The 27886-nt window shown below is 41.4% G+C and overlaps 1 protein-coding gene across 1 annotated transcript in view; it reads left to right on the top strand.

The window, feature by feature from the left end:
• The window catches only part of LOC124612898, a 322527-nt gene that overhangs the window by 269570 nt on the left and 25071 nt on the right, over positions 1–27886 (top strand). Inside the window, exon 6 of the mRNA XM_047141362.1 lies at positions 14714–14829. Coding sequence (XP_046997318.1) covers positions 14714–14829 — 116 coding nt within the window. The remainder of the gene's footprint in view (positions 1–14713; positions 14830–27886) is intronic.

The raw sequence follows: 27886 nt of genomic DNA, 5'->3' as shown, positions 1-27886 counted from the left end.
CTTTTGAGTAGGTTTCCAAGAAGCCGTACTTTCCAGAGGAACGTTACTGGCGTCCTCGGCAAGGTATAACCAATGAAAGTGCCTGCGTTCTGTTCACGATGTTGACTGGCTGAAAGGTTTGGGAAGGGAAAGAATTTTTTGGAGCTGTTTGGGGCTCACGGTTCAAGAAGCCGACAGGCAGTACTTGCGGGTGTAGGAGGCAGGTCGTGCCGTGACAAGGCGCCGAAGACCGCACGGCCACGCTAATGCTGAATTCCAGTTTTTCTCATGTCCTGTGACATCTTCCTTCCTTCCTTTTCCAGCTCTTGTAGCCCCTTCACGAACTGCGTTGAATATCATCATCATTCCGTCATTAGCTATGAGTACATATCCTTGCCATTCGCCGGCCGCTGTGGTCGAGCGGTTCTAGGCGCTTCAGTCCGGAACCGCGCTGCTGCTACGGTCACAGGTTCGAATCCTGCCTCGGGCATGGATGTGTGACGTCCTTAGGTTAGTTAGGTTTAATAGTTCTAAGTCTAGGGGACTGATGACGTCAGATGTTACGTCCCATAGTGCTTAGAGCCATTTGAACCTTTCCATTCCAGCCTTTTAATCTTGATGAAACTGACAATGACTATCTCATTATATAAATTATATAATTCATAGGTAACTTTCCTCTAGACACTATATCCTTTCGCTGACCCAAGAATTTGCCTCAACAGTTTTCCTTCGAATATGCCAGGTTGGTTTTCATCGACTTCCGTAAATATCTATGTTTCAGCACTGTATGTTAGCACCGACCGCACTAAGCCTTTATCCAACGTAACTTTCATTTTCCTGAACAACAACGTAGAATTCTGATGTTTTATGATGCAGTGGTAGAACTTACCGACGGACAATATTCGTTTTGGGATTCATACAGTTTACTTATGACCCAGCATAGGTGAAATACGCACGACATCAAACTTAAAGAGTATGTGAACCAGTTTCTATGAAAGGGCATTTATTAGGATAATTTTTCTTAGTTACAGGCATGTACTTCGGTTTCCCTTCATTTATATGTAGCTTCGTATTCCTAGCAGCTCTTGCAAGACTTTAAAAGGGGTCGCTCATAGCTCTTGGCGTTCTAGCAATTCAATAAAGACTCTGGCGCATGAAGTTCTTGCAGTTTTTCAATAATCATCTACATGTGCCAGACCTGAACTGAACTGCACGGATAGTCCCCATTGTCTTGACGCCTGCATCGCATAAAACCTTTCGTTTAGTATAAACAGAAGACACGATAATGAATCTCTGATTCAATTTTGGTGTGGTCACAGCGATGGTTTCTTACGTCAGCAAGCACAATTTGGAAATAACTCGCAAGTGTGGTTCCTTTTGCAGGCTTGGAATTCTGCTTAACCTGTCGGTTTTCTAGACGAGTGTTTTAGTTTAATGACCGTGCATGCGCACGATAGAAAGGAGACCACAGAGCAGAACACAGCGCCGTTAGCTAACCGGAGTTGGCGTTTAATGAACGAGACGTGTTAGCGAGGTATAATTAACGCCAGGAAGTTCAGTTTGTTCCTTTGAAAACTTTTGAGTGTGGAGTAGTTATGTGTTTTTCTCCCTTTTGAATTTGAACTGTTACCCTTTTTTGATATTGGAGGAGATTATCGCTGGAAGTTGACAGAAACCAACTGGAGGTGCTGTAGCGACTGTGTTGCGATTTAAGTTTTGTAATGTAAAGGTCGTATATGACAGTCTTTCCGAACGTAATTGGAATGCTACAACACATTTGTTAGCGGTGCAAGACTAGTGATAATTTCAATACTTTATAATACGTAAAACAAAGATCGGCGACACTTAGACCGTTTTAATATAGTAGTGCAGATGATTAATACAGGCCTGTCAATAAACCTTTCGGAGCACATCTAGGAGGGGTTATGGATTTGTCATGTAGTCTGCTTCGCGAGTAGGACTTCGCTCGAGGCTGCGGAATTTCCTAGGACGAGACAGAAAGAAATTTCAGTCGTTGTAGTACGAGGGACTTCTAAAGATAAGTTACGTATTATTATAGCACGCCAAGTAATTTTTATTTAAGACTCCACGGCACAGCACTTTAAAGTGACACAGGAAACTCCCATCGTTTTTCAACATAGTCACCAAATCTCCGTTAACAGCTGTCGGAATGTTGTAGCAATAGTTCAGTTCCTCGTCGATATAAATTCGCGCCTTGATCATGTAGCCGTTCGAAAACCGATGTGTGGACGTCCTCAACATTGTAAAATCTCTTTCCCCCTCGTGTTCTTCCTCGATTGCCTGGACATTGTCCTCCGTGGCCGATGTGACCTTCCTTCCTGAACAGCGTCACCCACTTCTTCGCGGCCTTGGTCAAATTGTTGGCACCATTTCAGTACGACCAGGTAAGACATTACATTTGATCCATATGTCGCCAGAATTTTTCGGTGAATCTGTGTGCAGTTCAGACGTTTTTCGCACAAGAATCGTACTGCTCCACGTACCTCAACTTCGAGCTATGTAACAATTGCTGCGTCACTTCATTCCCGCACTGTGATGTACTTGTTATTCGTACCAGAGTAGAACTGTGTCTGTAGGAAGCCCGTAACACGGGCTCTTACTGACAGTGTGTGCCATTCTCGTTGCGAGAAGTTCGTAGCGCGGGACGACGTGTAACAAACTTTATGAAGTCGACATACGCACTCGCACACCTTATTGCTTTGAAACCGCTTTACGCACAGGCATTCCAGTCGTCCCCGACAACGCAAAAATACCAGCATAGCGTTATAAGTGTTGTACAATCACATCTTCTCTAAAGATCTAGATTCAAAGTCTCCAACACGAAACATAATGACGAAACACACCGTCGAAGTAGACATTTTTCCTTGAATTAAGGACAGCTGCGGTGCGATTCTAAAAAATCGTAACTTGTTGCAGTCCTATAACTGGAAAGTCCTGTCTAGGAGTAATTATAGCATGGCATCTCATTCTCATAACAAAATAAAAATTTATTTAGTGTGTAAAATGATATGTCAGTGTTATAAATATAAAGCATCATAAGTAATGGGTGACTAGGGGGTGTGACGCCATAGCAAACTTCGTCTTTGGGCGCACGCCTTCCGTGTACCCTCGGCGCCACCCCCCCAAATCCTCCTTGCTGACGTCTTACCACTTTAATCTTGATCGCTGCCTAGTCCTGTTATTCGTTTATAGAGATCAACACGATTTTACTGTAATGTTTACCTATAACTTCATTGCAACTTTGTTTGTATGACGGAGTACAAAACATGGAATCCACAATGTCTAAAGTCGCACTGCTCGCAGTAACGCTATTCCTTTTTCACTGTTCCGTTGTCGATCGATGAGAATCCATAACAACACATCGACAAGCGTTAAATGCTCTTTACACTTCCGTTACGTTGGCTCATTTGGCATTACTACTATTGCTGGCACCACCACCAGCACCACCACCACCACAATTGATTTTGGATCATCTTTCTCCCCCTCTTACGTTGTCGCACCTCTTCCCCTTTTCCTGTTTTCCCTTCCTAATTTTTTTCGCCTGTCACAAATATGCGCACCCGCTGTGCCCAGGCAGCCATACGCTAGTCACGCCACTGACATTTATTTTTTAATTCACAGTGCCATTTTCACCCTATCCAGGAAGAGGCCTTTAAATTAGAACAATCATTGTACAATCTGAATTAAAGACTTTCACTTTCGGAGCGATGGCACTTAATCGTCGCTGTCACGTCCCATGCTGTATTAGCCTCTGTTCCAAATTACGATTTATTTTGGTGTTTTGTTTTTTCGTGCAGGAAATGTTTCATTTGGAGTCGGCCAGTGCTTAATGAGAGTAGCAGAAGAGCTGGCGGCATCTTTGGTCGCTATTTAAAGGGCGACGCGATGATGTGGATTAGGAACATATTCCGCAGGTGTTTAATATCAGATGCAAACACTGATAAGGTTGGTTGTGGGACTTACTCGCAGCGATAACGAACAGAGGCCCAGGTCCCTGTGGGGAGATAAGGCCGAATGCCTTACACCTGCGGAAAGTTCACAGGTTTGTTGCCTCTTCTCTCAATTACCTACTGGCCTATCCTACAGGTCGTGTTGCGAAATGTGATGCAGAGTAATTGAGGGCACTGTTGTCACGTCACAATTTTCCCGGTCCATGTGTGAGTGCTGCTCGGGGGGGGGGGGGGGGGGGGACGACTGTCGAAATACTCCGGCATGAGCTCGATTTCCTCTTACTTCACCGCCATAGTCAATGCATAAGATATATGTAAGAGGACGTAATGTTCTGCATGGCTTTTCAAACGAGGCCGAGATAAACGCGCCGCACTTCTGTGGATTTTGTCTATCTCCTTAAAAACCCTGCCTGGCAAGTGTCAAGGTTCTGTCAAATGGGTGGTTTGTAAGCTGCCTCTACCGCACATGAATTATGTTTTCTTAGGATTATTTCAGTGAACTGCTTCTACACTTCCAGGCACTACACTACGCTTTAGGCAGCGCCGGACCATACAGATATTTTACTGTTGTTTCATCTCGCGTGAGCCAAAGATCGAATATTAATGAATCTTTTCGCCCTTCAGTACGCACTACGTTGGATTCTCTTTTTTTTTTTAAGGTTTAACCGCTAGCCTCACGTATATTTTTTCATTTCTATACTGGCACTGTTTGCATTCATGTATCACAGTACAATCAGCTTTACTCAATCGCACATCTTCCTCTTCTTTCATTGAATATGTGGATCTGAGAGAGACCAGGTCGGTTATCCTCATACCAATTCTCTCTATATTCCAGCTATGGGCTACAATATTTTATAAAAGGTAATTAATTAGGGCCTATGATTATCAAGACCGGAGTACAAACCATTTTTCAAACACATCGAGTCAACGTATGTAAATATGGCAAGTCACAAAACAGTAAGCCGTAAAAAATTTAGTTTCTTTATGTAAAAACGTAAGTGCCACACACAAGCTGTTACAACAGGCTTATTGACTCTATGAAATACATTAGCAGACTACAGAGTCAACATGCCTGTCCGAACAGTTTGTGTGTGGTTCTTAAATTTTTACATAAAACGAAGAATCGTTGTCGGCTTATTTTTTTGGCGGAAAAATATATACGTATGTTGGTTCAAAGAGATTCAAAAATTGTTTGCGCTCGGGTTTTGAAGATGGTCATCATATATCGAAATTAATTACCTGTAATAATGGTTATACCTGATGTCGTGCCTTCAGTTATGATGTTGGATCAGTTTATTATCAACTCTGTATTTTCGTTACACGATAAACTAACATCATTAAGTTTATGGTGTCTATTCAGTATGTTATTTCAACCAGAATTATTTAGCAAGTTACCATATGCTGTACTTTTTTCTATAATCAATATTTTGTAGGAGATAAGCTTTATTACATATGCTGAAATCAACCGCTATGTTTTGTATCTGCGTATGCTCGTAATACCTTAATTGATGTTCACAAACGTGATCCTCTACCTGTTTCAAAAAAACTTTTTCTGCTAGACGTTTGAGAAAAGCCTTTAAATCCACTCCCTTCATTGTCACTAATATCTTCCGGGCTTATTATTTAGTCAGAAGTCCTAGTATGCTACAAATACACCGCGAAACCTTCTTACACTTCTAGTAACGGAATTCATCAAAGGACTCTACAATCGGTTAGTAGAGTTAGATCATGTAATGCTATCCAGACGCTACGTCATCCTCTGCCAATGGCAATAGAGCGTATGCGCTATAGAGAGCACATCGCTCTCCGTCGTTGCCAGCTTTCTGATCCTGGAAAACGTTTTTTCCAATCCAAGTACCTCCTCAGCTGGAGTCGAGGGATTAGTGTAACCCGTAACATCTGTATCCAGAATCATACTCTGCAGACAACTGTGAATGAAATGGCATACTTCCGATTCTACTCCGTATGAAAGTTTCCTCCCTTTCCGCTCGCGTAAGAACGCGGGAGAAACGACTAGTTAAATGTCTGTGTAATTAGTCTAATGTTCAAGTGAACCACACTACTGCGATCTATAAGAGGCAGTAGAGTATACCCAAATTCCTCAATAATGTTTCTTGAAACTGTAAGCAGACTTTCGTCGAATAGTTGGCGTCCATTTTCAAATGGTTCAAATGGCTCTGAGCACTATGGGACTCAACATCTTAGGTCATAAGTCCCCTAGAACTTAGAACTACTTAAACCTAACTAACTTCAGGACATCACACACACCCATGCCCGAGGCAGGATTCGAACCTGCGACCGTAGCAGTCCCGCGGTTCCGGACTGCAGCGCCAGAACCGCTAGACCACCGCGGCCGGCTGGCGTCCATTTTCAAGAGTGCGCTAGTTCAGATGTTTTAGCCTCTCTGTGACTGCCGTGGGTCAAACAAACGTGCTACCAATAGTCCTGCCCTCCTTTGTACACGTTCAACATTCCAGTTAGGGCTGGTTGATAAGCGTCTCACATACTTGACCAATATTGTAGGACCGCTCGCCCTTTGTAGACTTCGTTGTCGCAGTACCCTTCCAATGAACCGCAGTACCAATGACTGAGCTTTTATGATTATTCCATTTCATATCGCCGGAAATTGTTGCACTCAGGTGTATCTATTATTTTCTTCATTTACTTGTGACCCGTCGATAAGCTTTTTTTCCTTATGTGAAGCGCACAGCTTTACATATCTGAACACTTAAAGAAAGTCGCCAATCTTTGCAACACTTCGAAATTTTACCAACACCTTCATTATAGATAACATTATCATCAGCAGTTACAAATAACATTACCTGTCAGGTTACCTACAAGGGAAGCCTCAGACCTGTTAATCATGGATTTTGGTGGTATGTTGTAGAGGGACCTGTCTTGAGTTCGTGGCTAGCAGCTTTTTATGCGACGGCTCCTAGATGACAACAAAATCGATGTTGAAGTTTTGTACGTATCTCATAATCCGCTAATGTTAAACACGTTTCTACCAAACTAGCGTAGCGCAGCGGATGAGGATGGGGGCTACCATGCTGATGGTATGGGTTCAGACTCCGCCCCTGCACTTGTTTTCAGATTCTTCGTACAGAATATCATTAAATAGTATATGTCAAGCAAATGTATAAAAGATAGTAATTTTTGCCGTAGTAACTTTATAATTAAATGTCATTGCAGCACATTTTGTTCAGATACGCATTGCGTTTGTCACAGAATAGAGAATCGTCTAACTCGATATCCCTTGCATCACTTCCTGTGCTAGAACAGAATTCCCTCGTGGAATATGCCTCAGAAGCAATCGAAACACAAACTCGTAGACAACCGCGTTTTTTACGAAAGCTAGTGCGTTGTAGGCTCATTAATTTTACACAAGTGACACAGAAAATACAGATGGTTTAAATACTTCTACGACAAATACCATCCGGAATTCCGAATGACTGATGTTCAAATGTTTGTGAATTCCTAAGGAACCAAGCTGCTGAGGTCATCAGTCCCTAGACTTACACACTACTTAAACTAACCTATGCTAAGAACAACACACCCACACCCATGCCCAAGGGAGGACTCAAACCTCCGGCGGGAGAGACCGCGCAATTCGTGACATGGCGCCTCAAACCACGTGGCCACTCCACGCGGCTGAATGACTGATATTTTAATGAAATTACTTCCGTAAAAATCAGTTTTTTAAATAATTTTGCATGAATTATACTATTTAATGGTATTCTGTACAATGTATATATACACTATGTGATCAAAAGTATCCGGGCACCCCAAAAACATACGTTCTTCATATTAGATACATTCTGCTGCCACTTACTGCCAGGTATTCCGTATCAGCGACCTCAGTAGTCATTAGACATCGTGAGAGAGCACACTGGGGCGCTCCGCAGACTTCGAACTTGATCAGGTGATTGGGTGTCACTTGTGTCATACGTCTGTAAGCGAGATTTCCACACTCCTAAACATCCCTAGGTCCACTGTTTTCGATGTGATAGTGAAGTGGAAACGTGAAGGGACACCTACAGCACAAAAGCATACAGGCCGACCTCGTCTTTTGACTGACAGAGACCGCCGATGCTTGAAGAGGGTTGTAATTTATAATAGGCAGATATCTATCCAGACCATCACACAGGAATTCCAAACTGCTTCAGGATCCACTGCAAGTGCTATGACAGTTAGGCGGGAGGTGAGAAAACTTGGATTTCGTGGTCGAGCGGCTGCTCATAAGCCACACATCACGCTGGTAAACCGCCAACAACGCCTCGTTAGTTGTAAGAAGCTTAAACATTTGACGATTGAACAGTGGAAAAACGTTGTGTGGAGTGACGAATCACGGTACACAGTGTGGCGATCCGATGGCAGGGTGTGGGTATGGTGAATGCCCAGCGAACGTCATCTTGCCAGCGTGTGTAGTGTCAACAGTAAAATTCGGAGGCGATGGTGTTATGGTGTGGTCGTGTTTCTCATGGAGGGGGCTTGCACCCCTTGTTGATTTGCGTGGCACTATCACAGCACAGGTCTAAATTGATGTTCGAAGCACCTTCTTGCTTCCCACTGTTGAAGAGCAAGTCGGAGATGGCGATTGCATGTTTCAACACGATCGAGCACTTGTTCATAATGTAAGGTCTGTGGCGGAATGGTTACACAACAACAACATCCCTGTAATGGACTGGCCTGCACAGAGTCCTGACCTGAATCCTATAGAACACCTTTGTGATGTTTTGGGACGCTGGTTTGGTGCCAGGCCTCACCGACCTAAATCGATACCTGTCCTCAGTGCAGCACTCCGTGAAGAATGGCTTGCCATTCCCCAAGAAACCTTCCAGCGCCTGATTGAATGTATGCCTGCGAGAGTGGAAGCTGTCATCAAGGCTCAGGCTGGGCCACCATACTGAATTCCAGCATTACCGATGGAGGGCGCCACGAACTTAACGTCATTTTTAGCCAGTTGTCCGGATACTTTTGATCACATACGGACAGTGTCTGAACCCCCGCTGTCAGCGTGTTAGACATGAACCGTAGCCGCAATCCTACACTCGCTTGGTCGAAATATGACTGACGTTACAGGGACAGAAGACTGTGCATAATACTTAAACATCGATTTTCTCGAAGATTAAGGGCTGCCTCATGAAAAGCTACTAGCCAGGTACCCGTGATAGGTCCCTCTACAACACACATAATATTCATCAAAATCTGTGATTAAGATCTATTGGTCGCCCTGTAAGGTACAACACGAACAGCAAGGATTCCTTCACATTTCACGAAGACCTCCTGTTACAACTGTAGACGTCATTTCGTTCAATATTATATGCTGGATTCTTCGTACCAGTAAATTTTTATTCCAGTCACAAATTTCGTCTAATACCCGATATGGCGGTACTTTCGTTACTAAGCGTGGGCGGGGACCCGAGTAAAATGATTTTGGCAAGTGGAGAAATGGTGCATTCACCTGTTTGCATTGATCCGTTGTTTTCAGGGTATCGTGTGAGAAAAGTGCAGTGTCCCACCCGACAAAAATCCCTGGCTAGCCCAAGAATTGCACCTATAGTAGGTTCAACGCATGACAGACAGGCGCACTGACCGCTGACTTACGAGGGCGGACATGGACGTATTATTTTTATTCCAGAAGAATTTTTCATGTAATTCGAGGACGTTCCGATATTCCGATCATTATAGAAAGAAGGAAGAGTGAGATCTGATTTGTCCTCAACGGCGAAGTCATTCGACAGGGAACACAAGCGTCGACTATGAGAGGATGGGTGATGGAAGTCAGCCACGTGGTTTGAAAGGAAATATTCCGGCAGTTGTCTTACGCTATTTATGAAAATTACAGAAAATTTTAATATGGATGGTAACAGAGAAATTTCACTCCGCTCTGTTAAAATGCTAGTCCAGCATCTTAAACACGCAGCAAGTACAGTCGCTTCTCATTGTAGACACTGGTGAAATCAAAGACTTGGTATCTTCATCAGAAGAATATCTGACAACAAAGTATTTAAAGTAGCCCACACAGTTTCAGATACGTGGTGAACTTTGGAATTCTATGCAGCAAAACACTAAGACATCTCGAGACGCTGATGATAAGGTACTTAAAGATGGTTACAGAACACCGCAGTAGAATTTTTGAGGTCAGAAAATTTTGAAATATTCCCCTGTTTGAGCATTACCATTACGAGTGAAACGTCAGTGCCTTATGTAAGGTATAAAAAACTATATAGACAAAATTTTAGTATGTTTAGAGGAGATTGTTATATGACAGTGTCACAGGTGCACTGTTTTCCCGCTCTGGATCGATGGAAGTTTTGACACTAGTGATGTTCAGAAACGGTGTTCAAACTTCCGTGTGATAAATATTTGAGAGATATCTGAAAATGTCCTTTTACAGAATGGTTCAAATGTCTCTGAGCACTATGGGACTTCACATCTGAGGTCATCAGTCTCCTAGAACCTGGAACTACTTAAACCCAACTAGCTTAAGGACATCACACACATCCATGCCCGAGGCAGGATTCGAACCTGCGACCGTAGCAGTCGCGCGGCTCCAGACTGAAGCGCCTAGAACCGCTCGGTCACCGCGGCCGGCTGTCCTTTTACATTAATGTACAACTGGCATCTGCGTGTTGTTCACTAACGCGCGCAGAACAACCATGTGTTTCGCGAATTCAAGCTTCAGCAGCTTCAGTCAGAAGGGCAGCCAGCTTCCACCGAAATGTGTGTCGCTGTCTTTTACACTGAACACTTAATCTCCCCATAGTTTGAGCACCGTCTCTGAACAGCACTAGCTTCGAACCCTTCATCGACTCTTTAACAGGGAAACGATACACCTGTGACATTTCAATCACATATAAAAAAGTGTGTATTTTTATGCCCTCTAAACGGACTACATGATTTTGTATCCTTGTTTTTTGAAGCCTATATAAGATTAATATCTAACTCTACATCAGTACGCCATAACCATCCCTAGGTCCACTGTGATAGTGAAGTGCAAACGTGAAAGGACACGTACAGCACAAAAGCGTACAGTCCGACGTCGTCTGTTGACTGGCAGAGACCGCCCACAGTTGAAGAGGGTCGTAATGTGTAATAGGCAGACATCTATCCAGATCATCACACAAGAATTCCAAACTGCATCAGGATCCACTGCAAGTACTATGATTGACGGGATGTGAGGAAACTAGGATTTAATGGTCGAGCGGCTGCTCATAAGCCACACATCACGCCGTCGTGGATGCGGATCGCCGTCACATTGAGCAGTGATACTAACCTGGAACTTAAAGTTGATACGCAGTGAATTAATGATATCCTCTCAAGTGGAAATTGTGTGTTCCTTTCAACAGTTTATTCGTTATTCGTCACGCCGGTAAATGCCAAACGAAGACTCGCTTGTTGTGAGGAGCTTAAACATTGGACGATTGAACAGTGAAAAAACGTTGTGTTGAATAACGAATCACGCTACACAATGTGGCGATCCGATCGCAGGGTGTGGGTATGGCGAATGTCCAGCGAACGTCGTCTGGCAGCGTGAGTAGTGCCAACACTAAAATTCGGAGGCGGTGGTGTTATGGTGTGGTCGTGTTTTTCATTGAGAGGACTTGCACCCCTTGTTGTTTTGCGTGGCACTATCACAGCAAAGGTCTACATTGATGTTTTAAGCACCTTCTTGCTTCCCACTGTTGAAGAGCAAGTCGGAGATGGCGATTGCATGTTTCAACACGATCGAGCACCTGTTCATAATGCAAGGTCTGTGGCGGAATGGTTACACAACAACAACAACATCCCTGTAATGTACTGGCCTGCACAGAGTTCTGACCTGAATCCTGTAGAAAACCTTTGGGATGTTTTGGAACGCAGACTTCGTGCCAGGCCTCACCGAAATACATAGATACCTGTCGTCAGTGCAGCACTCAGTGAAGAATGGGCTGCCATTCTCCCAAAAACCTTCCAGCACCTGATTGAGCGTATTCCTGGGAGAGTGGAAGCTGTCATCAAGGCTAAGGCTGGGCCAACACCATATTGAATTCGAGCATTACTGATGGAGGGCGCCACGAACTTGTAAGTCATTTTCAGCCAGGTGTCCCGATACTTTTGATCACTTAGTGTGTGTAGTACTCTCAAAGATTCCTCACTATTGGTGCGCTGATTGTACCACCGCAGATGTGCACTAAACGAGGATGTACAATTGTCGCTTATCGTTGTGTGCTCTGTGGGTCTGGTGGAGAATAATCTAGAAGGGGCAATCACAAATTTTCCGTCCGAAGTCCGGACAGTCCAGAATCGATGTGCCAACTATAAGGGTTGATTAAAAATTTTCCGTTCGATTGGCGTACCATCCAGAATCGCGGTCAGCAGTGAGCCAATCATCCGACCGACGCACCAGGTTGAAATCAACCGTATGGGAAAACACCGTGTCGTGCTGCTTGAAGATGAAGATGTCCGTAACTGCCTACGGCACATCCTCTTACGACAGGAATCGTCTAACCTTCAACACCTTTCGTTAAGGAACTGAAGATGCGATCATCACATGTTGAGAGACCCGGACTTTAGGGTGGGCGCTGGAGTGTCTCTAGTAGCACGCTGGACCGGCATGGACACATTTAAAAAAGTCAGTGCTTATATACCCGCATCGGAGTCGCGCTACGTTACATATACGCTGCAGCAACGCCATAAAATGAAAAACTTTTGATCGCCCGTTTACCACAGCTAGAAACTTCCACATTCGATTTTATGAGTTTGTGATTGTGTAAGTAATTTTGTCGTGTGGTTGGTGTGCCCGACTATTTTCCGTACCTTACTTTCCGTGTGCATTCAGACTCGCAGTTTCCTTTTATGAATATTACTGGTTGTCCTATCTGATGTTGCACCATTATAAGGGAAAGCAATGTAGGGAACAGTGTTTGTAAGGGGATAGTGTACGTAGGTGCACTTGATGTTTTCTGGTTGGTGTTTCAATGTGGTGACCGATTTTAGAGTCAGTGAAGAAACGTGCAGTAGACCGCCATAAGCAATTTCTGGCATTTACTATTGATTTTGTTGTTATGAGGCTTCAAGTTTGGTTTTATGGAGTATTTGTAAATATTACGATTTATACATGTTTAAGCGTTGTATAATGCATTAAAGCTATTTGGAAGATACGTTTAGTTCTTCAGTCACATAGTTTTATGGTGAGTGAAATTCCGTATATACGTGTAATTAGTTTCATAACGTGTGGACAGTTGAGTTATACTTAGTCTGCACTACACCATCTTGTACCGTGAAAAAGGTCGTGGTCTTCTGTCATCGAAAAAGTGATACTTCCAAATGAAGAAACTTTCTTAAATGTCTTTAACAGTTTTCTGTTTCTTGAAAGTGGGAATTTCTTACTTGCCGATAGCTTCTATTTAAAAAAGTATTTAACTTGTAACTTTTTTGACACTACTTCTTAATTTGATTTCATTCACTTACTATTGGTATGTATTAGAATAATGATGTAACACACAGACTGTTAAATACGGGTATTGACAAGATTTTTTTGTGATTATAACATTTTCAGATATGAATAGAATTTTTGTTCCTAGGTACATGACCATGTTGTGCACCTTGGAAATTTTTCGTATTTGGAAACCCTTTCCTGAGTAATTACTGTAACACCAGAAAAAGACTGCAGCGCACACAACATGACTGCTATTACTTCAAAATGGAATAAGAAAATATATTAAATATCTGTCACAAGACTGGCTAGAGCCGAATGTCTGAAAAGTATTTTAAGCTCCAACACTCCCCCTACTTCGTGTTTTCTCCGTCGACCAAACTATACGCTGAGCTTTTCATCGGTCTTCCTAGAGATTGCCATAATATTTTATGAATATATCACTACAAACAACCCTGAGTTTGTTACTAACACAAACAATAGTGTACATATTTCGTTTTCCTGAGACAAGTCTAAACAGCTTTCTATGGCCTACTGAGATACCACACAAGAGTTTGCGACAGTTGGTACCAAAAGTACCGTGGACGTCCGTCGACAGCAGGAATGTCGCTGCGCGCAAACCAACCTCGCTGCCCGCTGGGAACCACGCCCCCCGGAGCAGCAGCTTCACAAGGGAGAGAGACGCGCGCTTAAGTAACCGTGCACAAGCAGAGGTTTTCGGTTGCAAGTTGTAAGTTAAGTCCGAGTGTTGTTAGGGAGCTCCTGCAGAACGTTCCTCGTGTCTTAGTCAGATGCAAACAACAGCCGATAGAAAGACAATGGCTAGGCTTCAATGAAAACTGAACAGTGAATAGAATTACCGCGTTTCGACAGAGGCCACTTGCCTCGAGATTTAACTGACTACTGTTAGTCTGGAACTTTTCTTCGAACAGTACATAAAGACAGATGATCAGATTTCTTCCGACTTTAGTTCAGAAAAAAAATTTTAGTTGGTGGTGATGAACAGAACAGATAGGCTAAACCTGCGTTGTACAATTGCTATAACCAGTGTTACCGAAGTTGAGTAATGTACTTTCCTGACCACTATTCTGTGTTACTTTCATTGTGTGTGTGCTGCCTTAGAACCCACGCATCCGCTCTACCGCTACACCTGTATTAGTCTTTTTCAGCGGCAGTCCACAACACATTTTGCGCCTGTATGCACAAAAGAATTTACTATGGCATACATGGAGTTTAGCGCTGAGCAGAGTGGCCCTGAGCTAACCGGCAGGGTTGCGAGTTGCCATCGTGTTCGTCTGTGTGATGTGACGATTGATCGTGATGAAGGTCGTGGTCGTTGCAGGTGATGAGCACGGGCCCGCCCCGGAAGCCAGACGGCCAGGCGCTCCCGGGGTACCTGGGCTACGACCCCAGCTCGCCGCCGCTGCACCCGCAAGACCCAAGAGTGGCTGCTATGCGGTAAGTCTCACTGAGAACTGTCGACGCTTTTAGCACCCTAACCACGAACCGGCGGGGTTGCATCACACAGGGATTGCATCCTCATTCTCCCATCAAAGTAATACACACCTTTTGTGGCATTTCGAACTGTCGTAATGTATCTGATAGCTTCAGTTGTTTATGGGCTACGGAGCTACGATTTACGTAGCAGCCATCGGGATTTATTAGTTCATTGTCCTCTGAGTGACTGAGACGCTGACTGCATCGGACTACCAAGCACCGTGTTACAACGATAATGGTGCAAGCACACGTAGTTATGGAATCTCACTTTTGCGTGTTTGCAGAATTTTGAAATCGAAATTTTAAATGTGACATAAACTTAAATAGATGTTGCTGACATGATAAACAGAAACAGAAGGTCGACGCAGGCAACATTTGATAGAGAGTTTCCTATCACAAAGGTAACGTCATGAATGTTCAAATGCGTGTGAACTCCTAAGGGACCAAACTGCTGAGGTCATTGGTCCCTAGACTTGCACAATACTTAAACTAACTTATGCTAAGAACAAAACACACACACACACACACACACACACACACACACACACACACACACACACACACACACATATATATATATATATATATATATATATATATATATATATATATATATGCAGGTTGTACTAAGATAGGAATGTTACAAAAAAATTCGATACGTTACGCCATTTCAGAGTTATTTAGCATTGAAGTTAGCCAAACAGATCGTCGCGTGCGTAAATTCGTTTCAGCTAATGAGTCAAAGCACTCGTTGGGTAACACCGCCCCTGGCAGGCCACTTGAATGCGAGCGCGCGACGCCCCGATTGCGTAAATTCTATGCTAAATAACTCGGAAACACAGCAACGTATCGAATTTCTTTCTTAACATTTATATCTTAGTACAACCTGCCCTGTAACATCCCTACAAGCATTTCACACATTTTCTGACCACCCTGTATATATCTCCGAGAGAGCACTCGAACGTCTGGCGGGAGGGGCCGAGCAATCCGTGACATTGCGCCTGAAACCGCACAACGTCATGACAAATATAATTAGATAGCAAAGATTATTATTATTATTATTATTATTATTATTATTATTATTATTTCTTTCTTTTCTCAGACGTTATGTCTGGTCAAAAATGGAAAGTGACGCGGACTTTGATCAAGCGTGACTTCCTTTTAAATGTACGGTATATGTTGTATTGCATTTAGGAACTTTCGGGTAATTGAACATGTATCAATAATTACAGATTGTATATATAAGTTTGGATGTAGCTGTATTGCATTGATGTACTGGTGGATATTGTGTGGTATCACTCCTGTAGTTGATAGTATAATTGGTATAATGTCAACTTCATCCTGATGCCACATGTCCTTGACTTCCTCAGCCAGTTGGATGTATTTTTCAATTTTTTCTCCTGTTTTCTTCTGTATATTTGTTGTATTGGGTATGGATATTTCGATTAGTTGTGTTAATTTCTTCTTTTTATTGGTGAGTATGATGTCAGGTTTGTTATGTGGTGTTGTTTTATCTGTTATAATGGTTCTGTTCCAGTATAATTTGTATGCATCATTCTCCAGTACATTTTGTGGTGCATACTTGTATGTGGGAACGTGTTGTTTAAGTTTATGTTGTAAGGCAAGTTGTTGTATTATTTTTGCTACATTGTCATGTCTTCTGGGGTATTCTGTATTTGCTAGTATTGTACATCCGCTTGTGATGTGATCTACTGTTTCTATTTGTTGTTTGCAAAGTCTGCATTTATCTGTTGTGGTATTGGGATCTTTAATAATACGCTTGCTGTAATAGCTGATGTTTATTGCTTGATCCTGTATTGCAATCATGAATCCTTCCATCTCACTGTATATATTGCCTTTTCCAATTTACTTTCTTCGTATCTGTTGATGTTATGTGATGTAAAGGGTTGTAGAAGTGGTTATGAAATTGCAGTGGTGTAGCCGATGTATTTATGAGTGATTGCTTTGTGTATATTGCTAATGTCTGCTCGTTCTATAAAGAATTTTCTTAAATTGTCTACCTGTCCGTAATGTAGGTTTTTTATGTCGATAAATCCCCTTCCTCCATCCTTTCTGCTTAATGTGAATCTTTCTGTTGCTGAATGTATGTGATGTATTCTATATGTGTGGCATTGTGATCGTGTAAGTGTATTGAGTGCTTCTAGGTCTGTGTTACTCCATTTCACTACTCCAAATGAGTAGGTCAATATTGGTATAGCATAGGTATTTATAGCTTTTGTCTTGTTTCTTCCTGTCAATTCTGTTTTCAGTATTTTTGTTAGTCTTTGTCTATATTTTTCTTTTAGTTCTTCTTTAATATTTGTATTATCTATTCCTATTTTTTGTCTGTATCCTAGATATTTATAGGCATCTGTTTTTTCCATCGCTTCTATGCAGTCGTTGTGGTTATCCAATATGTAATCTTCTTGTTTAGTGTGTTTTCCCTTGACTATGCTATTTTTCTTACATTTGTCTGTTCCAAAAGCCATATTTATATCATTGCTGAATACTTCTGTTATCTTTAGTAATTGGTTGAGTTGTTGTTTTGTTGCTGCCAGTAGTTTTAGATCATCCATGTATAGCAAATGTGTGATTTTGTGTGGGCATGTTCCAGTGATATTGTATCCATAATTTGTATTATTTAGCATGTTGGATAGTGGGTTCAGAGCAAGGCAGAACCAGAAAGGATTTAATGAGTCTCCTTGGGATATTCCACGCTTAATCTGTATTGGCTGTGATGTGATATTATTTGAATTTGTTTGGATATTAAGTGTGGTTTTCCAATTTTTCATTACTATGTTTAGGAACTGTATCAATTTAGGATCTACTTTGTATATTTCCAATATTTGTAGTAGCCATGAGTGGGGTACACTATCAAAAGCTTTTTGGTAATCAATGTATGCATAGTGTAGCGACCTTTGTTTAGTTTTAGCTTGATATGTCACCTCGGCATCTATTATCAGTTGCTATTTACATCCTCGTGCTCCTTTGTAACAGCCTTTTTGTTCTTCATTTATAATTTTGTTCTGTGTTGTATGTGTCATTAATTTCTGTGTAATGACTGGAGTTAATATTTTGTATATTGTTGGTAGGCATGTTATGGGGTGATATTTAGCTGGGTTTGCTGTGTCTGCTTGATCTTAAGGTTTCAGATAAGTTATTCCATGTGTAAGTGTATCAGGGAATGTGTATGGGTCTGCAATGTAACTGTTAAATAATTTGTATTAAAAACAGAGATTACATGACTTACCAAACGGGAAAGCGCTGGTAGATAGGCACAATAAAAAACACACAAACACACTCACAAAATTTCGAGCTTTCGCAACCCCCAGTTGCTTCGTCAGGAAAGAGGGAAGGAGAGGGAAACATGAAAGGATGTGGGTTTTAAGGGAGAGGGTAAGGAGTCATTCTAATCCCGGGAGCGGAAAGACTTACCTTAGGGGGAAAAAAGGACAGGTATACACTCGCGCGCGCGCACACACACACACACACACACACACACACACACACACACACACATATATGCATCCACACATATCCAGACACAAGCTGACATATTTCTGCAAACATATGTCTGCTTGTGTGTCTGCCTAGTGTGTATATTCAGTGTAGTGAGTGCTCCTATATAAACCAGTAGTTGTAACTCTTCCATAGTTGTGTTGTCATATATTTTGTTGTGTATGATTGTGTTGATAGTTTTTATTGTTGTTTCGACTAGTGGGTTATTTGGCGGTCTATGCAAGAATGGTCTAATGTCTGTATTTGTGTCTTTGTATTCTATATATGTCAGCTGAAATTTTTCTACTATATCTAACATGTGTGTCACTTCGTGTTCTATTTGTGCTTATTCTGGTGGCTGTCTTAAGATTTCGTTTTCTTCTGATTGTTTAGTTGATGCGTGTTGTTCTTTGTTATTATTATTATTATAAGGGACTAAAACTATCGTCGGAAAAAACGCGTTTCATGACAAATATCAGTGATGCCCCACAAATCTTAAAATCGTAACACCACAATATCAAAAACAAAACTACCAAGGAGAACGGATACCAAACAATACAAAACAGAAGATCGCCATATAAAACTGAGTACATAAAATGAGAAATAAAATAAGAAAAACATATATAACAAAGAAAACTTGGTCCCGGAATACAAAACTAAGACACTATTAAACATTGGCAAGTTCTGAAAACTGTATGCAAGATTTGGGTATTCTTAAAAACTGAAATAAGTTGAAAGAAGAATTCTAAGGAAAATATTGGGACCTAGAAGTAATAGTAATGTTGAATACAAATTCAGATCGAACAGATAGCTGTATTTGAGAGCAGAAAAGCTAACTGATGTAATCAGGAAAAGAAGACTATAGTTTTATGGAGACAATACCGAATGAATAATGAAAGATGAACCAAGAAGATTGTGAACTTACTAAACAGCTACGAATCGAAGCCCATGTGGTTCACCGAAATTGACAAAGATATGAAAAACACTGCATTTAGAACGGACATGATACGTAGATAACAGAATAATTATTTAACAGCAGCGCAAAATCAGGCCTTGAGGAAAGACAGAAGTCTGGAAATCGAAGAAAGTGTACCGAGGAAGAAAAGGGACGACGCACTTCAGGAGCAACGAAATGCATAGATGACAATAACAATAATAATAATAATAATAATAATAATAATAATACCAAGTGTAAGTAGGCTGTTTCGGTTTTTTATTGGTAACGCCACATAGCGCTCTATATGAAAATCACTGACTGTGCTTTGTGCAGTCTGAGGCTGGTCTTCATTGTTGCAATAATCGCTATTGTAGTGTTGGGTAGTTGGCTGTTAACAGCGCGTAGCGTTGCGCAGTTGGTGAGCCGCCAGCAGTGGTGGATGTGGAGAGAGAGAGATGGCGGAATTTTGAGAGCAGACGATCTGGACGTGTGTCCATCAGAAAGAGTAAATTTGTAATATTGGATATCATAGACATATATATATATATATATATATATATATATATATATATATATAAAATGCCTTTTCAATACTATTAAGGTAAATACATTGTTTTTTCTCTATCAAAATCTTTCTTTTGCTAACTATGCCTATCAGTAGTTAGTGCCTTCAGTAGTTTGAATCTTTTATTTAGCTGGCAGTATTGCCGCTCGCTGTATTGCAGTAGTTTGTGAAAGGTATAGGTTATTGTTAGTCGGGGCCATTCTTTTGTAGGGATTTTTGAAAGTCAGTTTGCGTTGCGCTAAAAATATTGTGTGTCAGTTTAGTGTTGATCAGAATAGGGAAAGAGCGAAATGTCTGAGTATGTTCAGTTCTGCTCAGCTGTTTGAAAATAAAATAATGTAAGAGGTTTATCAGCACAGTAATTAATTAATTTTTCTAAGGGGACGTTTCACAAGGAGACTCATTTAGTCCTTTCTGGTTCTGCCTTGCTCTGAACCCACTATCCAACATGCTAAATAATACAAATTATGGATATAATATTACTGGAACATACCAACACAAAATCACACATTTGCTCTACATGGATGATTTAAAACTTCTGGCAGCAACAAAACTACTACTCAACCAATTACTAAAGATAACAGAAGTATTCAGCAATGATATAAATATGGCTTTTGGAACAGGCAAATGTAAGAAAAATAGCATAGTCAAGGGAAAACACACTAAACAAGAAGATTACATATTGGATAACCACAACGACTGCATAGAAGCGATGGAAAAAACAGATGCCTATAAATATCTAGGATACAGACAAAAAATAGGAATAGATAATACAAATATTAAAGAAGAACTAAAAGAAAAATATAGACAAAGACTAACAAAAATACTGAAAACAGAATTGACAGCAAGAAACAAAAGCTATAAATACCTATGCTATACCAATATTGACCTACTCATTTGGAGTAGTGAAATGGAGTAACACAGACCTAGAAGCACTCAATACACTTACACGATCACAATGCCACAAATATAGAATACATCACATACATTCAGCAACAGAAAGATTCACATTAAGCAGAAAGGAAGGAGGAAGGGGATTCATCGACATAAAAAACCTACATTATGGACAGGTAGACAATTTAAGAACATTCTTTCTAGAACGAGCAGAAACTAGCAAAATACACAAAGCAGTCACTCATATAAATACTTCGGCTACACCACTGCAATTTCATAACCACTTCTACAACCCTTTAGATCACACAACATCAACAGATACGAAGAAAGTAAATTGGAAAAAGAAAACACTACATGGCAAGCACACATATCATCTAACACAGCCACACATCGATCAAGATGCATCCAGCACATGGCTAAGAAAAGGCAATATATACAGTGAGACGGAAGGATTCATGATTGCAATACAGGATCAAACAATAAACACCAGATATTACAGCAAGCATATTATAAAGATCCCAATACCACAACAGATAAATGCAGACTTTGCAAACAACAAATAGAAACAGTAGATCACATCACAAGCGGATGTACAATACTAGCATATACAGAATACCCCAGAAGACATGACAATGTAGCAAAAATAATACAACAACTTGCCTCACAACATAAACTTATAAAATAACACGTTCCCACATAAAAGTATGCACCACAAAATGTACTGGAGAATGATGCATACATATTATACTGGAACAGAACCTTTATAACAGATAAAACGACACCACATAACAAACCTGACATCATACTCACCAATAAAAAGAAGAAACTAACACAACTAATCGAAATATCCATACCCAATACAACAAATATACAGAAGAAAACAGGAGAAAAAATTGAAAAATACATCCAACTGGCTGAGGAAGTCAAGGACATGTGACATCAGGATAAAGTTGACATTATACCAATTATACTATCAACTACAGAAATCATACCACACAATATGCATCAGTACATCAACGCAATACAGCTACATCCAAACGTATACATAAAACTACAGAAATCTGTAATTATTGATACATGTTCAATTACCCGAAAGTTCCTAAATGCAATGTAACATATACCGTACAGTTAAAAGGAAGTCACGCTTGGTCAAGGTCCGCGTCACTTTCCATTTTTAACCAGACATAACGTCTCAAAAAGGAAAGAAATAATAGAATTTATGCACGGTATAAATTTTTAGTTATACATAGATATACTGTAAGAAAAGATACTATACAGCTAATGAAATCAACTACAGCAACAGCAGTGAGATTTCAGTTGTGTGAGTTCATACGACTTTAAATGCCAAATTTATTTCTGCTTTATTGTGATACGCTGTAGAATTAAAGAAAATGAGTTAGTTACACAGTCTAACATTTGTGTTTAAAGAAAGATGGAAATATTCATCTAGAAGCTGCACTTTAAAATAAGTGTTCGAACGTAGCTGCACTGCTGCATTGTTGCGTGTATGTCGTGTCTTTCAGTGACATCTCAGTGGCACGTTTGCGTCTCTTCATACAAGGGAATACATTTCTTCTTCCTTACTTAATACATCGCCACTGCAACTATGACATGACACATCATTCTTCTAGGTAGTACATTTTCATACTACCGCATTCCAAGCTGACATATATCGTCAAATTGGTAATCAACCACAGATCTCTGCTCCATGCTGTTCGAATAAAGTAAGTCTTTGTCTGACCAGTGCAGTTATCTTACAAATGCAATAAAAATGTTTACATATTTGTGTTTCCGTTGCTACACTTATGCTGTTTCTGTGTTGTTTAACTTTTAAGTCAATGTATCACAAAAATGATACTATTTCCAACTAATCTTTGCTCAGAATGAAACATTTGTACAAACAGTCCATTACACCTCCAACAGAAGGCCTTACTTATTAGATTAACATAGCTTTGATATATACAACATCAAACCTCACACTGAATTAGTAAATAAAATTAACAAATTAGCAAATAAAAAGGAAGTTATGCCTTTGTGTTTTTAAAGTGTGTTTCTAAAATGTACGTTAATGTCTTAACTGTGTCATTACATATTATACAACGACCTTCAGTTCTCGAGTTCATTATTCGGCAGTATTCCTTAATTCTCTGACTGACTTCTGAGATTATTCTTCGCGCCCCTGTTTTCTTCGCGCCCCTGTTTTCTTCGCGCACACCGACTCCACACATCCCTATATCCTAATGTACTTCTTTCATCCATTGGACTTGCCTTTGTTCTCCTGGTAAGTCAATATTGTATTTACAACACTTTGTGGTTTCATTCCCTTAATATGTCCATAGAGAGCCAGCGTTATTTTTTTCTCTCCGTTAAAGTGTGTTAATGAGATATTTTCAAACTTTTCATATAATTATCGTTTGATCTCAAGTGAAATGGAAACGCAACTGCACTTATTTTTGTGTGTTGAATTATTTTATTTCAAACTTCTTCGGGCAACAGAACAAAGTAAAAATATTCAGAATCATCAACTTCTCAAATTATTTCTCCAGTACGTTTCCAACATGAACATCGTGTCATTTAAAAATCAGCTTTCCCATAAAGTAACAAATTAAGGAACAAAACGGATGATAACTATAAACTTAAAGAATTATCGAAGATCATTATACAATGTCTAATGTACTTATAAATTAATTTACATGCCTGATACTTCAACGAACTTAGAAAGAATTGTAGTTAAAAGTAATCAGAAGTTCAGAGTTCGTCGTGTAGCATTTCCGCTTGCTGTTTTTTTTTTTTTAAATTTTACATGCTTCAATAAAAAATTCAGGATGTAATCTTCAACATTACAGTAAAATCAATTTTAGGATTGTAATATCTTCACCGGAATGCCACAGAAAAATAAAGACTAATAGGTGTGAAACGACAAAGGAAAGTGTTTTAGCATACATTTAGGACCTCGAGTGAGATACTGCATCTGAAACCGGAATCAGGATGTCAAGAGTTCTTCGAATGTTGCAACAAAATTTTTCGTTCTTTTCATATAAATCCTTATCTGCAGCTCCAGAAAGGCGGTTTCCAGCAATGCATCTTATTTTGCTGTCTGGGAAGAGAGAACGTATCTTCCTTGAATAAGATATTCATGAGTGACGGACTTATTCTCGCTAATCACCGATAGATAGATTTATGCAACATGCATTGCCGAATGGTAGAGAACACTCACTGGCTACGACAGGCTGAATCTTAGCTACAGATGAGCTTCAGTATCTAGTATCGAAATCTCGGTGACTGTATCAATGGACCACTTTTTATTGAAGAAACAGTAATCGATAGTATTTACGCCAATTCCCTCAGAAATTTTAGCATTGTTTGTTGAAGATGGGGCCCTGAGTATCGGTATCAGTATTATGGTCGTCGTGCACATTTTGCTCCAGCACCAAGCCAGATACTGAATCAAACGTACCCACGGCAAGGTGTAAGTTTCAACTTACAAGGGGAGGCCGCCAAGTGTGAAATTCAGATTCGATTCATACTGCGCATAATAAAAGCTCATGGCCAGAGGTGTAATGTGGCAAAGCACCAAGATGCACATCTCAGCCGTTGTCGAGAAAGTCGACAGTTTAAAGAAACCGTTGCGGTGAAATACTCTCTACGATTAATAACTTTTCACAGCGTCGTGGCGCAGCGGTAAGCGCTCGGGTTTGTAATCCGAAGGTCGCCGGATCGAATTCAAATGTGTACACACACACACACACACACACACACACACACACACACACATATATATATATATATATATATATATATATATATATATATATATATATATATATAATTCCCGGCAATCAGTTGCAACAATTATGCATATAAGAAGTTGTTGAAAGTCGTTTCTCGTGGAAAAACTGGCGACTTCGAACATCATTATGTTTTCCGCAAACAAAGTTGTATTTCACAAATGTTGTTAATTGTCTTCATAATGTTAACCACGTATAGTTAACGGAAGACGTAGAAACGGTATTCCGAAACGAATACGTGTAGCGTAAGTCAAACTTTCGAATTAGAATAGAGACCCCACGAACACAAATTCGCTGTGGCAGGTATGAAATATAAACTCCGTTACTCGCTCGTTACACTTGAAGGACAGATGTTGAATGGGCCGAAACGAGCCGCCGCATAACAGCGTAGTTGCGTGCTAACTTCGAAAGAAGGTTGATGCGGTCCCTAGCGCAACTTATAACATCGTCGAAAATCAGTGCGGACGGGAGAGCTTTGGTACACCCTGTAAAAAAAACGGAAAAATGGAGGCGGTACAATTGGAGAGCGATCCGCCTTCACCCACATGCATAAGCAATTCATTAATATATATATATTTGAATTACAAAAAACTAATAATAAAAAAATTGCATGGCGCGAGATTCGATCCGGCGACCTTCGGATTACGAACCCGAGCGCTTACCGCTGCGCCACGGCGCTGTAGATAATTGTTAGTCGTAGAGAGTATTTCACCACAACGGTTTCTTTTAACTGTCGATTTTCTGAGCTTTTATTATGCGCAGTATGAATCGAATCTGAATTTCACAATTGGCGGCCTCCCCTTGTTAGTGGAGAAGTTGTGCAGTTTCAGTTTCAAATGATAGAGCATAGCAATTAGTCGTCCTTTTATTGAAGGTTTTATTCGTCAAATCTAGATTTCGGGTAGTGCCTAGCCATTATCAAATCTAAAAAATACAAGAAGTACATAGTCAGGCGATAGTATAGGAAGTTACAACTCGTGGAATAACCAGTATGGCTAATACAAGATTACATACCATTTCATAGTATCAATACATATTCCAGTACGTCAGTCCCCTGTTGTTCGGGCATCTGTCACAGTTCTTTCAAGACTATTGTATAATGAAGGTAGGCTTTGCAGAGAACACACAGATTGACTGTATGGCTCTATATTAACTACGTAATATATAACCTTCAAAGGAGAGCATCGTTGTTAATTGATTACGGTGTTGGACTACCTAGAGGGAGAGCTGTGTTCTAATTTCTCCCGTGCCAAATTCTTTTCCGCTATTCGCTTTATGCAAATTTGAGTCAGTGTCGTTGTGCAGCATCGAGGTGTAAGGTAGGGACATATACAGTTGATTCTGCACTCTATTAGCAGCTGAAAAGTGACTTCCGAATGGGAAACGTTTGATGACAAGGCGGCAAGTCAACCGAATCGTCCACTGGAAAACAGTCTGATGTGTTATACACGGCATTAGTGGTAGTACGTGTCTCATATGACAGGAACCTCTTATCGACGCACCTGATTCATACGACTGGTATGTCAGCGAGATACGCCTCCTTGCCCGATATACATATTCATGTTAATGTGATCATTCCCAAGGAACTAATGAAAACATAATAGTTTGTCGCATACACTGCAAGGATGGAAAGTAACAGTTCACAGTCACACAGTTTGTCTGTGCTCTGCAAAACATAAAAATAACGTTTTTTGAAGTTGCGTTCCGTTTTGGAAGTCTTGACTCCTGAATTCTTTTAACATACTTAACAGCCGTTTATTTGTTGTTTTCATTTCTATAAGACGTCTATATGGTATCTCGCCTACTCTTATTATTCACCATATTTAGTTGGGACGGTAACGTGTTCGTACCACAAGACTCATATTCTACACTCCTGGAAATTGAAATAAGAACACCGTGAATTCATTGTCCCAGGAAGGGGAAACTTTATTGACACATTCCTGGGGTCAGATACATCACATGATCACAGTGACAGAACCACAGGCACATAGACACAGGCAACAGAGCATGCACAATGTCGGCACTAGTACAGTGTATATCCACCTCTCGCAGCAATGCAGGCTGCTATTCTCCCACGGAGACGATCGTAGAGATGCTGGATGTAGTCCTGTGGAACGGATTGCCATGCCATTTCCACCTGGCGCCTCAGTTGGACCAGCGTTCGTGCTGGACGTGCAGACCGCGTGAGACGACGCTTCATCCAGTCCCAAACATGCTCAATGGGGGACAGATCCGGAGATCTTGCTGGCCAGGGTAGTTGACTAACACCTTCTAGAGCACGTTGGGTGGCACGGGATACATGCGGACGTGCATTGTCCTGTTGGAACAGCAAGTTCCCTTGCCGGTCTAGGAATGGTAGAACGATGGGTTCGATGACGGTTTGGATGTACCGTGCACTATTCAGTGTCCCCTCGACGATCACCAGTGGTGTACGGAGAGTGTAGGAGATCGCTACCCAACCCCATGATGCCGGGTGTTGGCCCTGTGTGCCTCGGTCGTATGCAGTCCTGATTGTGGCGCTCACCTGCACGGCGCCAAACACGCATACGACCATCATTGGCACCAAGGCAGAAGCGACTCTCATCGCTGAAGACGACATGTCTCCATTCGTCCCTCCATTCACGCCTGTCGCGACACCACTGGAGGCGGGCTGCACGATGTTGGGGCGTGAGCGGAAGACGGCCTAACGGTGTGCGGACCGTAGCCCAGCTTCATGGAGACGGTTGCGAATTGTCCTCGCCGATACCCCAGGAGCAACAGTGTCCCTAATTTGCTGGGAAGTGGCGGTGCGGTCCCCTACGGCACTGCGTAGGATCCTACGGTCTTGGCGTGCATCCGTGCGTCGCTGCGGTCCGGTCCCAGGTCGACGGGCACGTGCACCTTCCGCCGACCACTGGCGACAACATCGATGTACTGTGGAGACCTCACGCCCCACGTGTTGAGCAATTCGGTGGTACGTCCACCCGGCCTCCCGCATGCCCACTATACGCCCTCGCTCAAAGTCCGTCAACTGCACATACGGTTCACGTCCACGCTGTCGCGGCATGCTACCAATGTTAAAGACTGCGATGGAGCTCTGTATGCCACGGCAAACTGGCTGACACTGACGGCGGCGGTGCACAAATGCTGCGCAGCTAGCGCCATTCGATGGCCAACACCGCGGTTCCTGGTGTGTCCGTTGTGCCGTGCGTGTGATCATTGCTTGTACAGCCCTCTCGCAGTGTCCGGAGCAAGTATGGTGGGTCTGACACACCGGTGTCAATGTGTTATTTTTTCCATTTCCAGGAGTGTATAACCAATGTATAGTATGGCAGCTGCCAAGACTACACAGAGAGA

The sequence above is a fragment of the Schistocerca americana genome, chromosome 4, assembly GCF_021461395.2.
Source record: "Schistocerca americana isolate TAMUIC-IGC-003095 chromosome 4, iqSchAmer2.1, whole genome shotgun sequence".
In the NCBI taxonomy this organism is placed as follows: Eukaryota; Metazoa; Arthropoda; class Insecta; order Orthoptera; family Acrididae; genus Schistocerca; species Schistocerca americana.
This window is presented reverse-complemented; position numbering and strand designations above follow the sequence as displayed.